Below are 21,741 nucleotides of genomic sequence, written 5' to 3'. Positions count from 1 at the left end.
TGTCTGTGCTTAGCTTCATTCCGTTTCTTTTTATCCCCCCAAAATTCTCCTTGCCAATGACAAGCATACCAACATGATGCTGCCACCACCATGCTTGAAAATATGAAGAGTGGTACTCAGTGATGTGTTATGATGGATTTTCCCAAAACATAACGCTTTATATTCAGGACAAATTTCTTTGCCACATTTTTTGCAGTTTTACTTTAGTGCCTTATTGCAAACAGGATGCATGTTTTATTCTGTACAGGCTTCCTTTTCACGCTGTCATTTAGGTTAGTATTGTAGAGTAACTGTTGTGTGTGTGGGGTAGAGATGAGGTAATCATTCAAAATGTATGTTAAACACTATTATTGCACACGAAGTGAGACCATGAAACAGCTTATGTGACTTGTTAAGCAAATATTTACTCCTGAACTTATTTTGGCTTGCCATAAGAAAGTGGTTGAATAGTTAGACTCAAGACATTTCAGCTTTTCCTTTTTAATAACATTTCTAAAAACATGTTTCCACATTGACAATGACATTCTGGTGTATTGTGTGTAGGCCAATGACACCAAATCTCACTTTTTTATTTAGGCTTTAACAACAAAATGTGGAAAAAGTCAAGGGGTGTGAATACTTTGAGGGCACAGTAAGTGAGCAGTTGTCTCTTTCATGTTTCCATTATTCCTTAAATCAGGGATCCTCAACTAGATTCAGCCTTGGGCCGATTTCTTTATAAGTGGATGGTCGGGGGGGCGGAACATAATTACAAATCATTTGTAGATTGCAAATTGACTGCAAGAAGCCCAAATGTAATATTTGACTAAAACATAATCATTTCAAACCTTGCTTACATTTGTATACAATCTCTATAATGCTTGTGAATACTTGGAGCTGATTTCCTGATGTTTTTACAGTCTATTGTCCAACAATGAATTATATATATTAAAAAAATAAAAAAATATTTATGATGATTATTTCTTGCTCAGAAATCTTGGGGGCCAAATAAAACCCCTCGTGGGTCAAATTCAGCCCGCCAGTTGGAACCCTGACTTAGATGATGCCAGACATGATCCTCTCGCAGAACAAAGATCATCAATAAGATTTAGCCTAAGGTAGAGAAAGTTTACAAGTGGAAAACAACATGAAACAAGATACTTCTTACTTATTGAGGAATAACTGTCTCATTGATGGGAGTGGAAACAGAACTGCTTAAGGTTTTGCCACCATTTGGTTCATCCCAAATGTTTTACCATGAGCTGATGTGGTCCTGGAAAAGTCCAATAGGAACTCCTTAGCTCTTCTCACGAATGATGGTCAACAAAGTTTCGACAATACAATGAGTATTGTCAGTGAAATCTGCTTAGGATGTTGCAGATTCTTAATTCTTTGCCGTTCACGGTTAAATCGACCTAATCTTCTTCTTTTCGTGAAAGAGAACGTGCTTGTTCACTGCAAAGACAAAAATCTGAAGTAAGTGGATGCACACTGAAAAGCTATGGGCACAAATTGGAAGTATTGTGAGATTAAAATTTTGAGGCAGGGGCAAATGACTAGGCCAACATAGTATATGACGTGAATTACCATGAAAACACATGTTACCTGATATGAGCTGAATATTAAATCACTCATTATATACAGCAGGAGGAACAACAACAAAATTATGCATCTAACAAGACTCCCAATATTGGCTCTTTGTGTATGATGATGTCATATGGCTGAGTCTATGGTCGTGTTGCCCTGCTCAGACGTTGCTGACATGCCAGATTTTACAAGCCTGGATAAGTATTTAACGTATCAGCTAACCACATCCTATCTGGTGCCTGACTGCACACTCGATGACATGGCATGCAATCACTGGTCGATTCATGCAGGGGAACACGACCATAGTTAAAGCCACACCGTGGCGACGTCTGAAATTTGGCGTCAAACCCTTGCTTCATCTGTACATGTTTCACCAATTTCTCTCAGCTCATTGGAGGAAGAGGACCGAGGGAGTACCTTGGATCCTCTGCTTCAATGCGCTTTGAGCACAATTGAAGAAACAAGTATGGAGGAAGCAAGTAACCAGGGCCGTAACTACATACACTACTGGTCAAAAGTTTTAGAACACCTACTCATTCCAGGGTTTTTATTTTTACTATTTTCTATATTGTATATATTCTATATTATTTTAGATTCTTCAAAGTAGCCACCCTTTGCCTTGACAGCTTTGCACACTCTTGGCACTCTCTCAACCAGCTTCATGAGGTAGTCACCTGGAATTCATTTCAATTAACAGGTGTGCCTAAATTAAAAGTTCATTTGTGGGATTTCTTTCCTTCTTAATGCGTTTGAGCCAATCAGTTGTGTTGAGACAAGGTGTGGGGGGGATACAGAAGATAGCCCCATTTGTGAACAGACCAAGTCCATATTATGGCAAGAACAGCTCAAATAAGCAAAGAGAAACAACAGACCATCATTACTTTAAGACATGAAGGTCAGTCAATACGGAAAATTTCAAGAACATTGAACATTTCTTCAAGTGCAGTGGCAAAATCTATCAAGCACTATGATGAAACTGGCTCTCATGAGAACAGCCACAGGAATGGAAGACCCAGAGTTACCTCTGCTGCAGAGGATAAGTTCATTAGTAACCAGCCTCATAAATTGCAGCCCAAATAAATGCTTCACAGAGCTCAAGTAACAGACACATCTCAACATCAACTCTTCAGAGGACACTGCATGAATCAGGCCTTCATGTTCGAACTGCTGCAAAGAAACCACAACTAAAAGGACCCCAATAAGAAGAGACTTGCTTGGGCCAAGAAACACGATCAATGGAAATTAGCCCTTTGGTCTGGAGACCAAATTGGAGATTTTTGGTTCCATCCGCCGTGTCTTTGTGAGATGCGGCGTAGGTGAACGGATGATCTCCGCTGGTGTGGTTCCCACCGTAAACCATGGAGGAGGTGTTATGGTGTGGGGGTGCTTTGCTGGTGACACTGTCTGTGATTTATTTAGAATTCAAGGCACACTTAACCAGCATGGCTACCACAGCCATCCCATCTGATTTACTTAGTGGGAATATCATTTGTTTTTTAACAGGACAATGAACCAACACAACTCCAGGCTGTGTAAGGGCTATTTGACCAAGAAGGAGAGTGATGGATTGCTGCATCAGATGACCTGGCCTCCACAATCTCCCGACCCCAACCAAACTGAGATGGTTTGGGGTGAGTCAGACTGCTGAGTGAAAGGAAAAGCAGCCAACAAGTGCTCAGCATATGTGGGAACTCCTTCACGACTGTTGGAAAAGCATTCCAGGTGAAGCTGGTTGAGAGAATGGCAAGTGTGCAAAGCTGTCATCAAGGCATGGGTGGCTATTAGAAAGTCAAATATATTTTGATTTGTTTAACAATTTTTTGGTTCCTACATTATTCCATGTGTTATTTCATAGTTTTGATGTCTTCACTATTATTCTACAATGTAGAAAATAGTAAAAATAAAGAGAAACCCTTGAATGACCAGTCGTGTATGAATAAATAATACATTTTGTAAACAAAGCAAATAAATTACAGGTCAACATCTAAATATTACTCCCAGCGTTGATCATAGCTCAGAACTCTTATTCTTGATCTGACTGAGTTCTTATCGTGTCTGCCTCTTTGCGAACGAGTGGGACAGTGGTTTGTTATTTTCGTCTGCGTCCCCGGATTTGCCTTTTTAAAACCACATTCACCACTCTTTCAAACAGCTAACTCCATCTGAGAAAATCTGTACTAATCTTTTCAAACAAGTTGGAAACTTTTAAAAAAGAACATATGTTTCAGATATGAACATCTCCACATGGTCCATCTTCCTTATAGGCCTACGTTAAAATGCAGTTTTTGGCAGAAATGCTTTCTTGAACATGTGAACTTTCATGTGCCTTAATAGCAGATACGAGACTAGATTGAATGTTTTGCTAAGGCAATTTTCTCCAAAGTGAGTTTAAAAGTTGATCAACTTAAGGCAGAATTACTTTCCCATTGTTCCTCAAATGCAGTGTATGATATACCATGTTGTTGCTCTGACTCTAATTTTATCCAATGTAAAAAACGGAAATTCAAATTTTTCTACGCAAAACCGAATCCAGGTGGTGAGTCACAAATGTCATTTTCATTTATATCAGTGGTTGTTTGTCTTATCTCGATCGCCCAATGGAGTTTATAGTTCACCCATTACCCAACTTTTACATTTTTTTAACAATTACATCACTGATATTAATATAGAATCATGAGTAACATTCTAATAACTGAATGTGATAATATGATCTGTGTGCTCCATTGATGTTTTTTGTGCAGAGCTTGATTAGTAATGCCTGGGAATACAAATGTGAATTATGTAATTTAAGAAAAGTGATATGTAAAGAGTTGATTTTTTGCAATTCATCATTATACCGAATGAACAGTCACTGAGTCAGTGTGAAACATTTCACATATTTGCCCCCATTCAGGGGAGTAACACTACAATTGTATAGGCTCTATGTTTGTAGATTAGGGTTAGGCGGTATCCAGATTTTCATAGTCATACCATTTCTGTACCATACCGAGGTATACGGTATTACCGACTGTGCACACAACGGGTGCTATTAAAAATAAAAAACTGGGATATTGATCTAGGAGGGGTTTGAATGTCTCTGCAGTAACCAAGAAACTTGATCTTGACATCTTGCCACTTAGCTAGTAAACCAAATGCATTGGTATTTCGAAATATACAGTATAACGGGGAATCACCCAAGCCTATTGTAGATCGACTGAGGTGACAAACTAGAGCAGCCAAGGTGACAATGGGGGACTTGGTTATGGCTACGGAAGTAACATTTTCCGACACAGTGAGAGGCCGTTGTCCACTGGGCATCAGTGCTAACTCCCGGAGAGAAAAAGTGTCATAGTTTGCTCCCATACAATGATACTCAGTCAGAGATGGTTTGTAGCTTACCCAGGGGATCATTTTTTCGCAGCACCAGTTTCTCCCGTAGTCGGTTCCTCTTGGTGTTGAAACAATAACCTGTCCCTGCAGCACTCACCATTTGCACTAGGACAGTCCTGTAACACAGATACAATGGTTCCTTTGTGTGATAGCCCACAAAGAATTATGGAATATACTACATGAACATTGGTATTCCTCTGGGTCACTTTTATAATAGAGCAGATTGAGGATAATATCACAGTAAACACACTTCAGAGAAAGATTATAACCTAAAATCCAATCTGTACGGTATTAACATTTTACTAGGGAGTAGTTAGCCAGCAGATCAGACCCGCTTGCTAAGTAGTAGTCGTTCAATCTTCTCGGTGTAACAGTTGGGATAATGGAACAATTCGGAGCACAATGCATTTCTCATCCCTGGATTGAGGTACTTTTTCAGAGCAATATCTCGCGCCGGCTCCACGGTGTCCTAATCTACACAACAATGCTAACGTTAGTGCAGTTGTAAGCATGCGGTTTCCGATCTGCTGGCTATGAAGTAGCATACACAGTACAATACATGGTCCATGGATATAGTAATAAATAGCGGGTCTATGTACAAATAATGAGGTGGAGAAGGAAAGAAAGCACTTACTTTGACTTGGCCTTGGCCACTTGTGTGCATGGAAAACAGAGGACAGTGAAATCAGATGGGCAAGATCATTATGCCCGTTTATGTTAGCTTTAGCTAGCTAGTTAACGTAACACTTGCCATTGATAGCTAATTAACGTAGCTTCTGATTGAGCAATCTAACGCTAGTCAACACGACATCTTTTTTTCAAGTATGGTCGCTAGCTAGTTTACTACTGAAACTAGAAAGGTAACGTTAACATGACACGCTGGCTTCAACGCTAAAGATAGTGAATCACAGGTAAATCTACCAACCAAATATGCATAGAGCCAGCCAAACAATACAATATTTGCCATACAAGTGGAAAAACGACAATATACAGCAACGTATTCAAACATACTCACGGTTTACAGCAGTGAGGAACATTTTTGAATACAGTAACGTTATTAGCTAGAACAAATAGATAGCTTCTTCTTCTTTTTCTTTGGGTTTGATGGCGAACTACACCAAAATGTGTATTGTCGCCACCAACTGGATGTTGAGGAAAACAATTCCCTAAAGAAAAGTAATTCCACTATGGGAAAGAGAAAATGAAGATTAATATTATTTCCATATTCCAGCTCCTTCAGTCATTCAAAACCTCAAATCCTCTGTTTAGGCTCTAGGGCCTGAGAGGGTGGGACTGCATGAGTCAGTAATCAATGTAGCTCCTCAGATGTAAAAAAAAATTTAACCCAGAAATGTCTCAACTACAGAAACAATGATGTCAATCTTTCTTGACTTTTTAAAAACTTTTCTTTTTTACCAGCATTGCTATTAAAGCGACAAAGTCACTTTCTTCACTTGTCTGGATTGTGCTGGTGACACAGGCCTCGGTGCATGTTGCTGTATAGCTCCCCTGTTATTCACTACCATCAGACCTTCTGCTCTTTCTACTGTTTTTACTGCCTCCGCATACTCCAGAAATGTTCTTTAACATTTCAATGTCAACATCTTCTGACACTCCAGAAATGACTCCTTTGACAGGTGCCCTGTTCCATAGCTCAAAACACGACACAGTATAATCATCAACTCGAATGAGGCCCAACAAACATTCCTTCTGATCAGCAGAAACACACAAAATCAATACAAGACCTATCCTTATCATTTTCACGGACTTTCTTCACCATTTCGGATACTCTCCATGGGCTCAAATCGGGCTCCAATACTCCCAGATAACAACCTCGTACCAAATACAATGGGGTAATACCAATACTAAACATTTCCTTTCCCACATCAATTTTACTTTTTTATCCATTCTTTTGGACAAAAGTCTATTCATCTTTATTTACACAGCCATCACATTCAAGCTCCATCTCCGCCATCTCCGATTCCGCCATCGTCCTGGAGTCATCAGCTAGCTATCTTAGGGTAAGTAAGTCACATTGAAATACCAAAGCACAACTCCCGGGTTGCTTCTTCTTCTATGGCATTATGGTATTATGGCGGTTCACCACAAACGTTACCAGGCATTTAGACTGTACATCGGTAACTTATCACGTGCCGCTTCGGCCACTCAGAGTGGCGCGCTTGTGGGTGTGAAGGCAACATATAACAGCACGTTTGGTAGTGCATCAAGAATTGAGCATAGCAAGTTTGTCTGAAGGTCTGGTTATTAAATGGGTAAATACACTGAACAAAAATATGAAAGCAACATGTAACATGTTGGACCCATGACTCATGAGCTGAAATAAAATATCTCAGAAATGTTCCATGTGCAAAAAAAGCTTGTTTCTCTCAAATTTTGTGCACACATTTGTTTACATCCCTGTTAGTGAGCATTTCTATTTGGTCAAGATAATCAATCCACCTGATAGGTGTGGCATATAAAGAAGCTGATTAAACAGCATGATCATTACACAGGTGCACGCTGTGCTGGAGACAATAAAAGGCCACTCTAAAATGTGCAGTTTTGTCACACAACAGAGATGTTTTTAGTTTTGAGGGAGCGTGCAATTAGCATGCTGACTGCAGGAATGTCCACCAGAGCTGTTGCCAGAGAATGTAATGTTAATTTCTCTACCATAAGCAGCGTCCAACTTTGTTTTAGTGAATTTGGCAGTACGTCCAACCGGCCTCACAACCGCAGACCACGTGTATAGCGTTGTGTGGGCGAGCGGTTTGCTGATGTCAACGTTGTGAACAGAGTTCCCCATGGTGGCGGTGGGGTTAGGGTGTGGGCAGGCATAAGCTACGGATAACAAACACAATTGCATTTTATCGATGCCAATTTCAGTGCACAGTTATTTTTTCAAAAAAATGCATTGTTGGTTAAGGGCTTGTAATTTCACTGTAAGTAGTTGGATAGGCTATTTAAAGATGGGCTATGTACAGGTGCAGTGATCTGTGAGCTGCTCTGACAGCTGGTGCTTAAAGTTAGTGAGGGAGATATGAGTCTCCAGCTTCAGCGATTTTTGCAATTCGTTCCAGTCATTGGCAGCAGAGAACTGGAAAGAAAGGCGGCCAAAGGAAGAATTGGCTTTGGGGGTGACCAGTGAAATATACCTGCTGGAGCGCGTGCTACGAGTGGGTGCTGCTATGGTGACCAGTGAGCTGAGATAAGGCGGGGCTTTACCTAGCAAAGACTTATAGATGACCTGGAGCCAGTGGGTTTTGCGATGAGTATGAAGCGAGGGCCAGCCAACGAGAGCATACAGGTCGCAGTAGTGGGTGGTATATGGGGCTTTGGTGATAAAACGGATGGCACTGTGATAGACTGCATCCAATTTTCTGAGTAGAGTGTTGGAGGCATTTTGTAAATGACATCGCCGAAGTCAAGGATCGGTGGGATAGTCAGTTTTACGAGGGTATGTTTGGCAGCATAAATGAAGGATGCTTTGTTGCGAAATAGGAAGCCAATTCTAGATTTCATTTTGGATTGGAGATGCTTAATGTGAGTCTGGAAGGAGAGTTTACAGTCTAACCAGACACCTAGGTATTTGCAGATGTCCACATATTCTAAGTTAGAACCGTCCAGAGTAGTGATGCTGGACGTCCCACATACCCAAGAGAGGTTAAGGAGAAGTATATCTTTAATTCTGTGAATAACATCTGTATCTTTTATCAATGTTTATTATGAGTATTTCTGTGACTTGATGTGGCTCTGTGCAAATTCACAGGATGTTTTGGAGGGAAAGCCAAATGTAAACTGAGGTTTTTGGATATAAATATGAACTTGATCGAACAAAACATACATGTATTGTGTAACATGAAGTCCTATGAGTGTCATCTGATGAAGATCGTCAAAGGTTAGTGCTTAATTGTATCTCTATTTCTGCTTTTTGTGACTTCTCTCTTTGGTTGGAAAATGGCTGAATGCTTACTGTGACTAGATGCTGACCTAACATAATGATATGTTCTGCTTTCGCCGAAAAGCATTTTTGAAATCGGACACTGTGGTTGGATTAACGATAATTTTATCTTTAAAATGGTGTCTAATACTTGTATGTTTGAGAAATTTGAATTATGAGATTTCTGTTGATTGAATTTGGCGCCCTGCAATTTCATTGGCTGTCGTTCCTAGACAGGTAAAAACCTACTCTAACCAGAAACCGTGGATAGATGGCGGCATTCGTGCATGGAAAGATGTCTGGGAATATGTCTGAATATAAACAGTGTAGCTATTCCTCCACAAGGCAATCAAACAAATGAAATGCCACTACAGGGTCAAGATGGAGTCGCAATTCAACGGCTCAGATACGAGACGCATGTGGCAGGGTCTACAGGAAATCACGGACTACAAAAAGAAATCTAGCCAAGTCACGGACACCAACGTCACACTTTCAGACATACTAAACACCTTCTTTGCCCGCTTTGATGATAATACAGTGCCACTGTCGCGGCCTGCTAAGAAGGACTGCGCCCCTCCCTTTTCCATGACTGACAAGAGTAAAACATTTAAACATGTTAACCCTCGCAAGGCTGCTGGCCCAGACGGCATCCCTAGCCATGTCCTCAAAGCATGCGCAGACCAGATGACTGGTGTGTTTATGGACATATTCAATCGCTCCCTATCCCAGTCTGTTGTCCCCACATGCTTCAAGATGGCTACAATTGTTCCTCTACCCAAGAAGGTAAAGATAACTGAACTAAATGACTACCGCACCGTAGCACTCACTTCTGTCATCATGAAGTGCTTTGAGACAAGTCTAGTCAAGGATCATATCACCTCCACCTTACCGGCCACCCTAGACCCACTTCAGTTTGCATACCGCCCCAACAGGTCCACAGACGACGCAATCGCCATCACACTGCACACTGCCCTATCACATCTGGACAAAAGGAATACCTATGTAAGAATGCTGTTCATTGACTACAGCTCAGCATTCAACATCATAGTACCCTCCATGCTCATCATCGAGCTGGAGGCCCTGGGTCTCAAACCCGCCCTGTGCAATTGGGTCCTTGACTTTGATGGGCCGCCGCCAGTTGGTGGAGTTAGGAAACAACATCTCAACTTCGCTGACCCGCAACACTGGGGCCCCACAAGGGTGCGTGCTCAGCCCCCTCCTGTACTCCCTGTTCACCCATGACTGTGTTGGTTCCGTTTTTCTGTGCTCCGTTTTTTACTTAACTTCTTGACGCTAGAGGCCAGATTTAATTTTTAATTTTTAAATAACGTTCCCAAGGTAAACGGACTATTTCTCAGGCCCAGATCGTAGAATATGCATATAATTTACAGATTAGGATAGAAAACACTCCAAAGTTTCCAAAACTGTCAAAATATTGTCTGTGAGTATAACAAAACTGATTCTGCAGGCGAAAACCTGAGGAAATCCAACCCGGAAGTGCTTTTAAAGAAAATCCCTGTTCTGTTGCCTGCCCCTCTTCCATTTAAAGGGATATCAACCAGATTCCTTTTCCAATGGCTTCATCAGGCTGTGACCAGGCTTTAGACATAGTTTCAGGCTTTTATTTTGAAAAATGAGCGAGATTTTTCAAAACGAGTCAGGTGTCCTTTGATTAGTTCCTGCGCGCGAGAGGGGTAGCTCGACATTTTCTTTCTCTCTTTTATTGAATAGGTTACCGTCCGGTTGAAATATTATCGATTATGTATGTTAAAAACAACCTGAGGATTGATTATAAAAAACGTTTGACATGTTTCTACAAACATTACGGATACTTTTTGGAATTTGTCTGCATTTCAGGAACGGAACGAGGCTGTGGTTTTCTGAACATAACGCGCAACCCAAATGATGTTTTTTTGTTATAAAACTAATATTTATCGTACAAAAATAACATTTATTGTGTAACTGGGAGTCTCGTGAGTGCAAACATCCGAAGATTATCAAAGGTAAGCGATTCATTTTATTGCTTTTCTGACTTTCGTGACCAAGCTAATATAAGGCTAACTGTTCTAGCATTGACTGATACACTCACAAACGCTTGGATTGCTTTCGCTGTAAAGCATATTTTCAAAATCTGACACGATAGGTGGATTAACAACAACCTAAACTGTGTTTTGGTATATTTCTCTTGTGATTCCATGATTATAAATATTTTTAGTATTACTTTTGAATTTGGCGCTCTGCAATTCAGTGGTTGTTTATGAAAATGATCCCGGTAACGGGATCCGTAGCGCCAAGAAGGTAACAAATAAGGAACACTCAAAATGTGCACTTATAAATCATAACAATTTTAATCAAAATACAGCTGTAGACAGAAATCAAAGATCAAACATCACACATACAACTGATGTCTCTCCTGAGTTCTGCAAAATAGGAAAAGTCCCAAGTTATTTTATTAGGCCCGAAGTCCAGCCCTAGTGATGTCACTGCATACATCATTACCTTCTACTCATCAGACCAAGCCCATGCATACACAGCTATACAAACTTGCAAGAGAGATACAGTAGTTCCAGTGTTTTCTAAGGGCTCAGCAGTAAAATATCACTCCCCAAATTGATTTATAATGGTATGTCTGACTAGTCTCTTATCTCTTTTACTCCCCTGCAGGGTTCTGTGTTTATCTTTGAAGTGCTTTCTCACAGACCCCATGCAATAACTCACACATCTCTCAGACCGTTTCTTTATAAGAGGCAGAGACTAGAAAATAACAGTGAAACAATTTTAAACATTATAATGTATATATATTGTTAATCTGTATTCTAGGACCCTATAAATGTAGTGGGGGGGGGGGGGGGTCTTACAACCCTTCCCCTTCTATTAACACAACATAAGCATAATCAATTATTTTGGTGCAGCCCCTATCATGACCCCAATTTGACCCCATCAACTGCGTGGCCATGCATGCCTCCAACTCAATCATCAAGTTTGCAGATGACACAACAGTAGTGGGCTTGATTACCAACAACGACGAGACAGCCTACAGGGAGGAGGTGAGGGCACTCGGGGTGTGGTGTCAGGAAAACAACCTCTCACTCAACGTCAACAAAACAAAGGAGATGATTGTGGACTTCAGGAAACAGCAGAGGGAGCACTCCCCTATCCACATCGAAGGGACAGCAGTGGAGAAGGTGGAAAGTTTTAAGTTCCTCGGCGTACACAGCTAAGACAAGCTGAAATGGTCCATTCACACAGACAGCGTGGTGAAAAAGGCTCAACGGCCCATCTTCAACCTCAGGAGGCTGAATAAATGTGGCTTGTCACCCAAAACCCTGATAGATGCACAATCAAGAGCCTCCCATCAGGCTGTATTACAGCCTGGTACGAAAACTGCACCGCCCTCAACCGCAAGGCAGGTAGCCTAGTGGTTAGTGCATTGGGCCAGTAACCGAAAGGTTGCTAGATCGAATCCCCGAGCTGACAAGGAAAAAATATGTCATTCTGCCCCTGAACAAGGCTGTTAACCCACTGTTCCTAGGCTGTCATTGTAAATAAGGATTTGTTTCCTATTAACTGACTTACCTAGTTAAATAAAGGTTAAATAAAAATAAAATAAATGACCTGGTGACATAAAAGTCTAATAATGACATTCTCTTCCATGTTCCTAAAGATTCCATGCAACTGGAGATTCCTTCAAAATGATTGCCTACAGTTATAATGTAGGGCACTGCACAGTTGGGTGCATCGTGCAAGTGTGACCAGTGCTATCTGGGACTGCCTCATCCTGGAATAAATTTCTGTCCCATCCAAGGACAACTGGAGGGCTATCGCTGCTGGCAATGAAGGAGGAGAGGTATGCTGCTTTGGGCCAATCTGTGTGTAGGAGAACTTCAATTCCTAATTCTTCGAGGAAGGTGCTGTTCCCTGGCAAATAAAATAAAATAAAATTGTATTGGTCACATACACATGGTTAGCAGATGTTAATGCGAGCGTAGCGAAATGCTTGTGCTTCTAGTTCCAACAGTGCAGTAATATATAACAAGTAATCTAACAATTCCCCAACAACTACCTAATACACACAAATCTAAAGGGGTGAATGAGAATATGTACATGTAAGTATATGGATGAACGATGGCCGAGCGGCATAGGCAAGGTGCAATAGATAGTATAAAATACAGTATATACAGTGGGGAGAACAAGTATTTGATACACTGCCGATTTTGCAGGTTTTCCTACTTACAAAGCATGTAGAGGTCTGTCATTTTTATCATAGGTACACTTCAACTGTGAGAGACGGAATCTAAAACAAAAATCCAGAAAATCACATTGTATGATTTTTAAATAATTAATTTGCATTTTATTGCATGACATAAGTATTTGATCACCTACCAACCAGTAAGAATTCCGGCTCTCACAGACCTGTTAGTTTTTCTTTAAGAAGCCCTCCTGTTCTCCACTCATTACCTGTATTAACTGCACCTGTTTGAACTCGTTACCTGTATAAAAGACACCTGTCCACACACTCAATCAAACAGATTCCAACCTCTCCACAATGGCCAAGACCAGAGAGCTGTGTAAGGACATCAGGGATAAAATTGTAGACCTGCACAAGGCTGGGATGGGCTACAGGACAATAGGCAAGCAGCTTGGTGAGAAGGAAACAACTGTTGGCGCAATTATTAGAAAATGGAAGAAGTTCAAGATGACGGTCAATCACCCTCGGTCTGGGGCTCCATGCAAGATTTCACCTCGTGGGGCATCAATGATCATGAGGAAGGTGAGGGATCAGCCCAGAACTACACGGCAGGACCTGGTCAATGACCTGAAGAGAGCTGGGACCACAGTCTCAAAGAAAACCATTAGTAACACACTACGCCGTCATGGATTAAAATCCTGCAGCGCACGCAAGGTCCCCCTGCTTAAGCCAGTGCATGTCCAGGCCCGTCTGAAGTTTGCCAATGACCATCTGGATGATCCAGAGGAGGAATGGGAGAAGGTCATGTGGTCTGATGAGACAAAAATAGAGCTTTTTGGTCTAACTCCACTCGCCGTGTTTGGAGGAAGAAGAAGTATGAGTACAACCCCAAGAACACCATCCCAACCGTGAAGCATGGAGGTGGAAACATCATTCTTTGGGGATGCTTTTCTGCAAAGGGGACAGGACGACTGCACCGTATTGAGGGGAGGATGGATGGGGCCATGTATCGCGAGATCTTGGCCAACAACCTCCTTCCCTCAGTAAGAGCATTGAAGATGGGTCGTGGCTGGGTCTTCCAGCATGACAACGACACGAAGCACACAGCCATGGCAACTAAGGAGTGGCTCCGTAAGAAGCATCTCAAGGTCCTGGAGTGGCCTAGCCAGTCTCCAGACCTGAACCCAATAGAAAATCTTTGGAGGGAGCTGAAAGTCCGTATTGCCCAGCGACAGCCCCGAAACCTGAAGGATCTGGAGAAGATCTGTAGGGAGGAGTGGGCCAAAATCCCTGCTGCAGTGTGTGCAAACCTAGTCAAGAACTACAGGAAACGTATGATCTCTGTAATTGCAAACAAAGGTTTCTGTACCAAATATTAAGTTCTGCTTTTCTGATGTATCAAATACTTATGTCATGCAATAAAATGCAAATTAATTACTTAAAAATCATACAATGTGATTTTCTGGATTTTTGTTTTAGATTCCGTCTCTCATAGTTGAAGTGTACCTATGATAAAAATTACAGACCTCTACATGCTTTGTAAGTAGGAAAACCTGCAAAATCGGCAGTGTATCAAATACTTGTTCTCCCCACTGTACATGTGATATGAGTAATGTAAGATATGTAAACATTATTAAAGTTGCATTATATAAAGTGACTAGTGATCCATTTATTAAAATGGCCAGTGATTGGGTCTCAATGTAGGCAGCAGCCTCTCTGAGTTAGTAGTTGCTGTTTAGCTGGTGGCCTTGAGATAAGAAGCTGTTCTTCAGTCTCTCAGTCCCAGCTTTGATGCACCTGTACTGACCTCGCCTTCTGGATGGTAGTGGTGTGAACAGGCAGTGGCTCAGGTGTTTGATGTCCTTGATGATCTTTTTGGCCTTCCTGTGACACCGGGTGCTGTAGGTGTCATGGAGAGCAGGTAGTTTGCCCTCAGTGATGGGTTGTGCCACCCTCTGGAGAGCCTTTTTTTTAACCTTTATTTAACTAGGCAAGTCAGTTAAGAACTAATTCTTATTTACAATGATGGCCAATCATTGTGGATTACTAAAGTATAATTTCTCTCATAACAAATCATGATAACATTAGACTGATAGATGTGCACACATGTACATGTGTAGCATGTGACAACAGCAGACTCATATCAATGATAGCATCAAGCTTGATGATGAGTTAATGTATTTGAAATACGTATTTTAATTACTTCTGACTATTTTGTCATTTGAATTACACTGGGCTGAACTACACTCCAATGTATTTCGTATTTTGAAAATACTGTAATTTGTATTTTCAAAATACCTTTCAATAACATTTTTCATGGTGTTTCACATTTTGTGGCCCCCTTTCACCCTGCATTGGTATCAGAAGTCTGATAGCACTATGGTTTGATAAAAGAGTCTGCTAAATGAACTAAATATAAATGTGTATGTAACAATGAACAATTGCAAAGCATGCTGAGTATTATTTTAATGAGCGCCGCCCCGTATGTTCATTTTGACATGTACATTTACAGTTGGGTCATTTAGCAGACACACTTATCCAGAGTGACTTTTTCAACTAAGGTAGTTAAACAACAGTAATTCTTCTTTCATGTGCAAAACTGTCTTCAAGCCAAAGGGTGGCTACTTTTAAGAATTTAAAATATATAGTGATTTGTTGAACACTTTTGTGGTTACTACATGATTCCATATTTGTTATTTCATAGTTTTGATGTATTCACTATAATTCTACAATGTAGAAAATAGTACAAATAAAGTAAAACCATTGAATTAGTAGTTGTGTCCAAACTTTACACTGGTACTGCATATTATTCAATGGAAGACAACTAGGTTCTATTCTTATGAGATTAAGATGCAATTATTCTTATTGTAGCTAATTATTTGGGCCCCGATTACTTTTCAGTCACCCCCCTAAATATCAAGGATCCAGGAGCAAGGATACAGTTTTCAAAGTATGTGTCAGTAGATACATAAGATACTCACTGAATGAGTACATATTTTGTAAACATTGTATTTTGTGAGGCGTCTGTTTCTCAAACTAGACACTGTAATGTACTTGTCCTCTTGCTCAGTTGTGCACCGGGGCCTCCCACTCCTCTTCCTAATCTGGTTAGAGACAGTTTGCGTTATTCTGTGAAGGGAGTAGTACACAGAGTTGTACGAGATCTTCAGTTTATTGGCAATTTCTCGCATTGAATAGCCTTCATTTCTCAGAACAAGAATAGACTGACGAGTTTCAGAAGAAAGTACTTTGTTTCTGGCCATTTTGAGCCTGTAATCGAACCCACAAATGCTGATGCTCCAGATACTCAACTACTCTAAAGAAGGCCAGTTTAATTGCTTCTTTAATCAGAACAACAGTTTTCTGCTGTGTTAACATAATTGCAAAAGGGTTTTCTAATGATCAATTAGCATTTGTTGCCCAAGATGGCATAACAGTTCAGACGTCATTTTGTCCTCGTATTGTCGTGTCCTGTATATATACACTGCTCAAAAAAATAAAGGGAACACTTAAACAACACAATGTAACTCCAAGTCAATCACACTTCTGTGAAATCAAACTGTCCACTTAGGAAGCAACACTGATTGACAATAAATTTCACATGCTGTTGTGCAAATGGAATAGACAAAAGGTGGAAATTATAGGCAATTAGCAAGACACCCCCAAAAAAGGAGTGATTCTGCAGGTGGTGACCACAGTTCTCAGTTCCTATGCTTCCTGGCTGATGTTTTGGTCACTTTTGAATGCTGGCGGTGCTCTCACTCTAGTGGTAGCATGAGACGGAGTCTACAACCCACACAAGTGGCTCAGGTAGTGCAGTTCATCCAGGATGGCACATCAATGCGAGCTGTGGCAAAAAGGTTTGCTGTGTCTGTCAGCGTAGTGTCCAGAGCATGGAGGCGCTACCAGGAGACAGGCCAGTACATCAAGAGACGTGGAGGAGGCCGTAGGAGGGCAACAACCCAGCAGCAGGACCGCTACCTCCGCCTTTGTGCAAGGAGGTGCACTGCCAGAGCCCTGCAAAATGACCTCCAGCAGGCCACAAATGTGCTTTTATATATTTTATTATCCAAGAACTCAACTACAAAAAGCTTTCCTGCAACCCGCCTCACCAATTACAAAAAAAAAAGTATTATTTACCTCAAATCTGAAAATCCACAATAGAAGCTAGCCAGAAGCTAACCAGAAGCTAGCCAGAAGCTACCCAGAAGTTAGCCGGTTTACTGGCTAATACATGAAGGATGAAGGATGGGTCCATCAGCCATTCCTGGGCTACAATCACCTATCCGGACCTGTTTTTTTACTACAAATGCGGAGCCCCACCGGTCCTTCACGACTGACTACCAACGTTATCTGCCCGAGGGAGTTATCCAAAATAGCTTAAATATACATATACAATAAATATACAAAATAGCTTCCAACATTTTATCGCCCCCAGAAACTTCCTTTTACTCTCTGTTCTAGATGTTCTAGACGACCAATTCTCATAGCTTTTAGCCGTACCCTTATCCTACTCCTCCTCTGTTCCTCTGGTGATGTAGAGGTGAATCCAGGCCCTGCAGTACCTAGCTCTACTCTTATTCCCCAGGCGCTCTCTTTTGATGACTTCTGTAACCGTAATAGCCTTGGTTTCATGCATGTTAACATTAGAAGCCTCCTCCCTAAGTTTGTTTTGTTCACTGCTTTAGCACACTCTGCCAACCCGGATGTTTTAGCAGTGTCTGAATCCTGGCTTAGGAAGACCACCAAAAATTCTGACATTTTCATCCCTAACTACAAGATTTTCATACAAGATAGAACGGCCAAAGGGGGCGGTGTTGCAATCTACTGCAAGGATTGCCTGCAGAGTTCTGTTTTACTATCCAGGTCTGTTCCCAAACAATTTGAACTTCTACTTTTAAAAATCCACCTCTCTAAAAACAAGTCTCTCACCGTTGCCGCCTGCTATAGACCACCCTCTGCCCCCACTTGTGCTCTGGACACCATATGTACAAAAAAGTATGAATGTATGTACTTGTAAGTCGCTCTGGATAAGAGCGTCTGATAAATGACTTAAATGTAAATGTAATATGTGAACTGATTGCCCCCCATCTATCTTCAGAGCTCGTGCTGCTAGGCGACCTAAATTGGAACATGCTTAACACCCCAGCCATCCTACAATCTAAGCTTGATGCCCTCAATCTCACACAAATTATCAATGAACCTACCAGGTACCACCCCAATTCCGTAAACACGGGTACCCTCATAGATATCATCCTAACCAACTTGCCCTCCAAATACACCTCTGCTGTTTTCAACCAAGATCTCAGCGATCACTGCCTCATTGCCTGCATCCGTAATGGGTCAGCGGTCAAACGACCTCCACTCATCACTGTCAAACGCTCCCTGAAACACTTCAGCGAGCAGGCCTTTCTAATCGACCTGGCCGAGGTATCCTGGAAGGATATTGATCTCATCCCGTCAGTAGAGGATGCCTGGATATTTTTTTTAAATGCCTTCCTCACCATCTTGAATAAGCATGCCCCATTCAAGAAATTTAGAACCAGGAACAGATATAGCCCTTGGTTCTCTCCTGACCTGACTGCCCTTAACCAACAGAAAAACATCCTATGGCGTTCTGCATTAGCATCGAACAGCCCCCGTGATATGCAACTTTTCAGGGAAGCTAGAAACCAATATACACAGGCAGTTAGAAAAGCCAAGGCTAGCTTTTTCAAGCAGAAATTTGCTTCCTGCAACACAAACTCAAAGAAGTTCTGGGACACTGTAAAGTCCATGGAGAATAAGAACACCTCCTCCCAGCTTCCAACTGCACTGAAGATAGGAAACACTGTCACCACCGACAAATCCACTATAATTGAGAATTTCAATAAGCATTTTTCTACGGCTGGCCATGCTTTCCACCTGGCTACCCCTACCCCGGTCAACAGCACTGCCCTCCCCTCAGCTACTCGCCCAAGCCTTCCCCATTTCTCTTTCTCCCAAATACAGTCAGCTGATGTTCTGAAAGAGCTGCAAAATCTGGACCCTTACAAATCAGCCGGGCTAGATAATCTGGACCCTTTCTTTCTAAAACTATCTGCTGAAATTTTTGCAACCCCTATTACTAGCCTGTTCAACGTCTCTTTCGTGTCGTCTGAGATTCCCAAAGATTGGAAAGCAGCTGCGGTCATCCCCCTCTTCAAAGGGGGGACACTCTTGACCCAAACAGCTACAGACCTATATCTATCCTACCCTGCCTTTCTAAGGTCTTCGAAAGCCAAGTCAACAAACAGATTACCGACCATTTCGAATCCCACCATACCTTCTCCGCTATGCAATCTGGTTTCAGAGCTGGTCATGGGTGCACCTCAGCCACGCTCAAGGTCATAAACGATATCTTAACCGCCATCGATAGGAAACAATACTGTGTAGCCGTATTCATTGACCTTGGCCTCTGGCAGTCTCTATGGGGGTGCCACAGGGTTCAATTCTTGGACCGACTCTCTTCTCTGTATACATCAATGATGTCGCTCTTGCTGCTGGTGAGTCTCTGATCCACCTCTACGCAGACGATACTATTCTGTATACTTCTGGCCCTTCTTTTGACACTGTGTTAACAACCCTCCAGGCGAGCTTCAATGCCATACAACTCTCCTTCCGTGGCCTCCAATTGCTCTTAAATACAAGTAAAATTAAATGCATGCTCTTCAACCGATCGCTGCCTGCACCTGCCCGCCTGTCCAACATCACTACTCTAGACGGCTCTGACTTAGAATATGTGGACAACTACAAATACCTAGGTGTCTGGTTAGACTGTAAACTCTCCTTCCAGACTCACATCAAACATCTCCAATCCAAAGTTAAATCTAGAATTGGCTTCCTATTCCGTAACAAAGCATCCTTCACTCATGCTGCCAAACATACCCTTGTAAAACTGACCATCCTACCAATCCTCGACTTCGGTGATGTCATTTACAAAATAGCCTCCAAAACCCTACTCAATAAATTGGATGCAGTCTATCACAGTCCCATCCGTTTTGTCACCAAAGCCCCATATACTACCCACCACTGCGACCTGTACGCTCTCGTTGGCTGGCCCTCGCTTCATACTCGTCGCCAAACCCACTGGTTCCAGGTCATCTACAAGACCCTGCTAGGTAAAGTCCCCCCTTATCTCAGCTCGCTGGTCACCATAGCAGCACCTACCTGTAGCACGCGCTCCAGCAGGTATATCTCTCTGGTTACCCCCAAAACCAATTCTTCCTTTGGCCGCCTCTCCTTCCAGTTCTCTGCTGCCAATGACTTGAACGAACTACAAAAATCTCTGAAACTGGAAACACTTATCTCCCTCACTAGCTTTAAGCACCAGCTGTCAGAGCAGCTCATAGATTACTGCACCTGTACATAGCCCATCTATAATTTAGCCCAAACAACTACCTCTTTACCTACTGTATTTATTTATTTATTTTGCTCCTTTGCACCCCATTATTTCTATCTCTACTTTGCACTTTCTTCCACTGCAAACCAACCATTCCAGTGTTTTTACTTGCTATATTGTATTTACTTCGCCACCATGGCCTTTTTTAATATTTTTATATATTTATATATATATTTTGTTTGCCTTCACCTCCCTTATCTCACCTCACTTGCTCACATTGTATATAGACTTATTTTTCACTGTATTATTGACTGTATGTTTGTTTAAGTCCATGTGTAACTTTGTGTTGTTGTATGTGTCGAACTGCTTTGCTTAATCTTGGCCAGGTCGCAATTGTAAATGAGAACGTGTTCTCAATTTGCCTACCTGTTTAAATAAAGGTGGGAAAAAAAATAAAAAAATAAATGATTAACCAGGATTAGCCATTGGAAACAGGAGTGATGGTTGCTGATAATGGGCCTCTGTACGCCTATGTAGATATTCCATAAAAAATCTGCCGTTTCCACATACAATAGTTATTTACAACATTAACAATGTCTACACTGTATTTAGGATCAATTTGATATTATTTTAATGGACAAAGTGACCCCAAACTTCTGAACGGTAGTGTATATATATTTTTTAATTATTCAAATTTTGCATTGCCATTTCAACGTAGTGCATGCACATGAATTCAACAGACACCATAACAGATACATTAACAGAGGAAAAAGATAAGTAATTCAACATAAATCTCAAAACACAAATAAATGAACAGATTAAACCTACAGTTGAAGTCGGAACTTCACATACACCTTAGCCAAATACATTTAGAACTCAGTTTTTCACAATTCTTGACATTTAATCCTAGTAAAAAATCGCTGTTTTAGGTCAGTTAGGATCACCACTTTATTTTAAGAATGTGAAATGTCAGAATTATAGTAGAGAGAATGATTTATTTCGGCTTTAATTTCTTTCATCACTTTCCAAGTGGGTCAGAAGTTTACATACACTCAATTAGTATTTGGTAGCATTGCCTTAAATTGTTTAACTTGGTTCAAACATTTCGGGTAGCCTTCCACAAGCTTCCCACAATACGTTGGATGAATTTTGGCCCATTCCTCCTGACAGAGCTGGTGTAACTGAGTCAGGTTTGTAGGCCTCCTTGCTCGCACACGCTTTTTCAGTTCTGCCCGCAAATTTTCTATGGAATTGAGGTCAGGGCTTTGTGATAGCCACTCCAATATCTTGACTTTGAAGCCATTTTGCCACAACTTT

At 41.4% G+C, this 21,741-nt stretch overlaps 1 protein-coding gene across 1 annotated transcript; it reads right to left on the bottom strand.

Annotated features, from left to right (window-relative positions):
* Positions 1 to 464: 464 nt before the first annotated feature.
* Positions 465 to 6,207, bottom strand: LOC139553134 (large ribosomal subunit protein bL33m-like). The gene is made up of 4 exons (XM_071365089.1): positions 5,951 to 6,207; positions 5,570 to 5,588; positions 4,945 to 5,051; positions 465 to 1,434 (listed from the first exon to the last, which is right to left on the bottom strand). The coding sequence occupies exons 1-4, from the start codon at positions 5,970 to 5,972 to the stop codon at positions 1,385 to 1,387; spliced, it is 198 nt and encodes a 65-aa protein (XP_071221190.1). The 5' UTR covers positions 5,973 to 6,207; the 3' UTR covers positions 465 to 1,384.
* Between the last annotated feature and the right edge of the window lie 15,534 nt (positions 6,208 to 21,741).

The sequence above is a fragment of the Salvelinus alpinus genome, chromosome 25 (genome assembly GCF_045679555.1).
Source record: "Salvelinus alpinus chromosome 25, SLU_Salpinus.1, whole genome shotgun sequence".
Taxonomy (NCBI): domain Eukaryota; kingdom Metazoa; phylum Chordata; class Actinopteri; order Salmoniformes; family Salmonidae; genus Salvelinus; species Salvelinus alpinus.
The sequence above is the reverse complement of the archived record's forward strand: the minus strand, read 5'-3'. Positions and strand labels throughout refer to the sequence as shown.

Bases quoted from the DNA above. Each gene is read 5' to 3' on its own strand.
- LOC139553134 (XM_071365089.1), bottom strand. From the start codon at position 5,972: ATGTTCCTCACTGCTGTAAACC. The intron at 1,435-4,944 runs GTAAGCTACAAA...TTGTCTTTGCAG, and splicing joins GCGAAAAAATGATCCCCTGG to TGAACAAGCACGTTCTCTTT.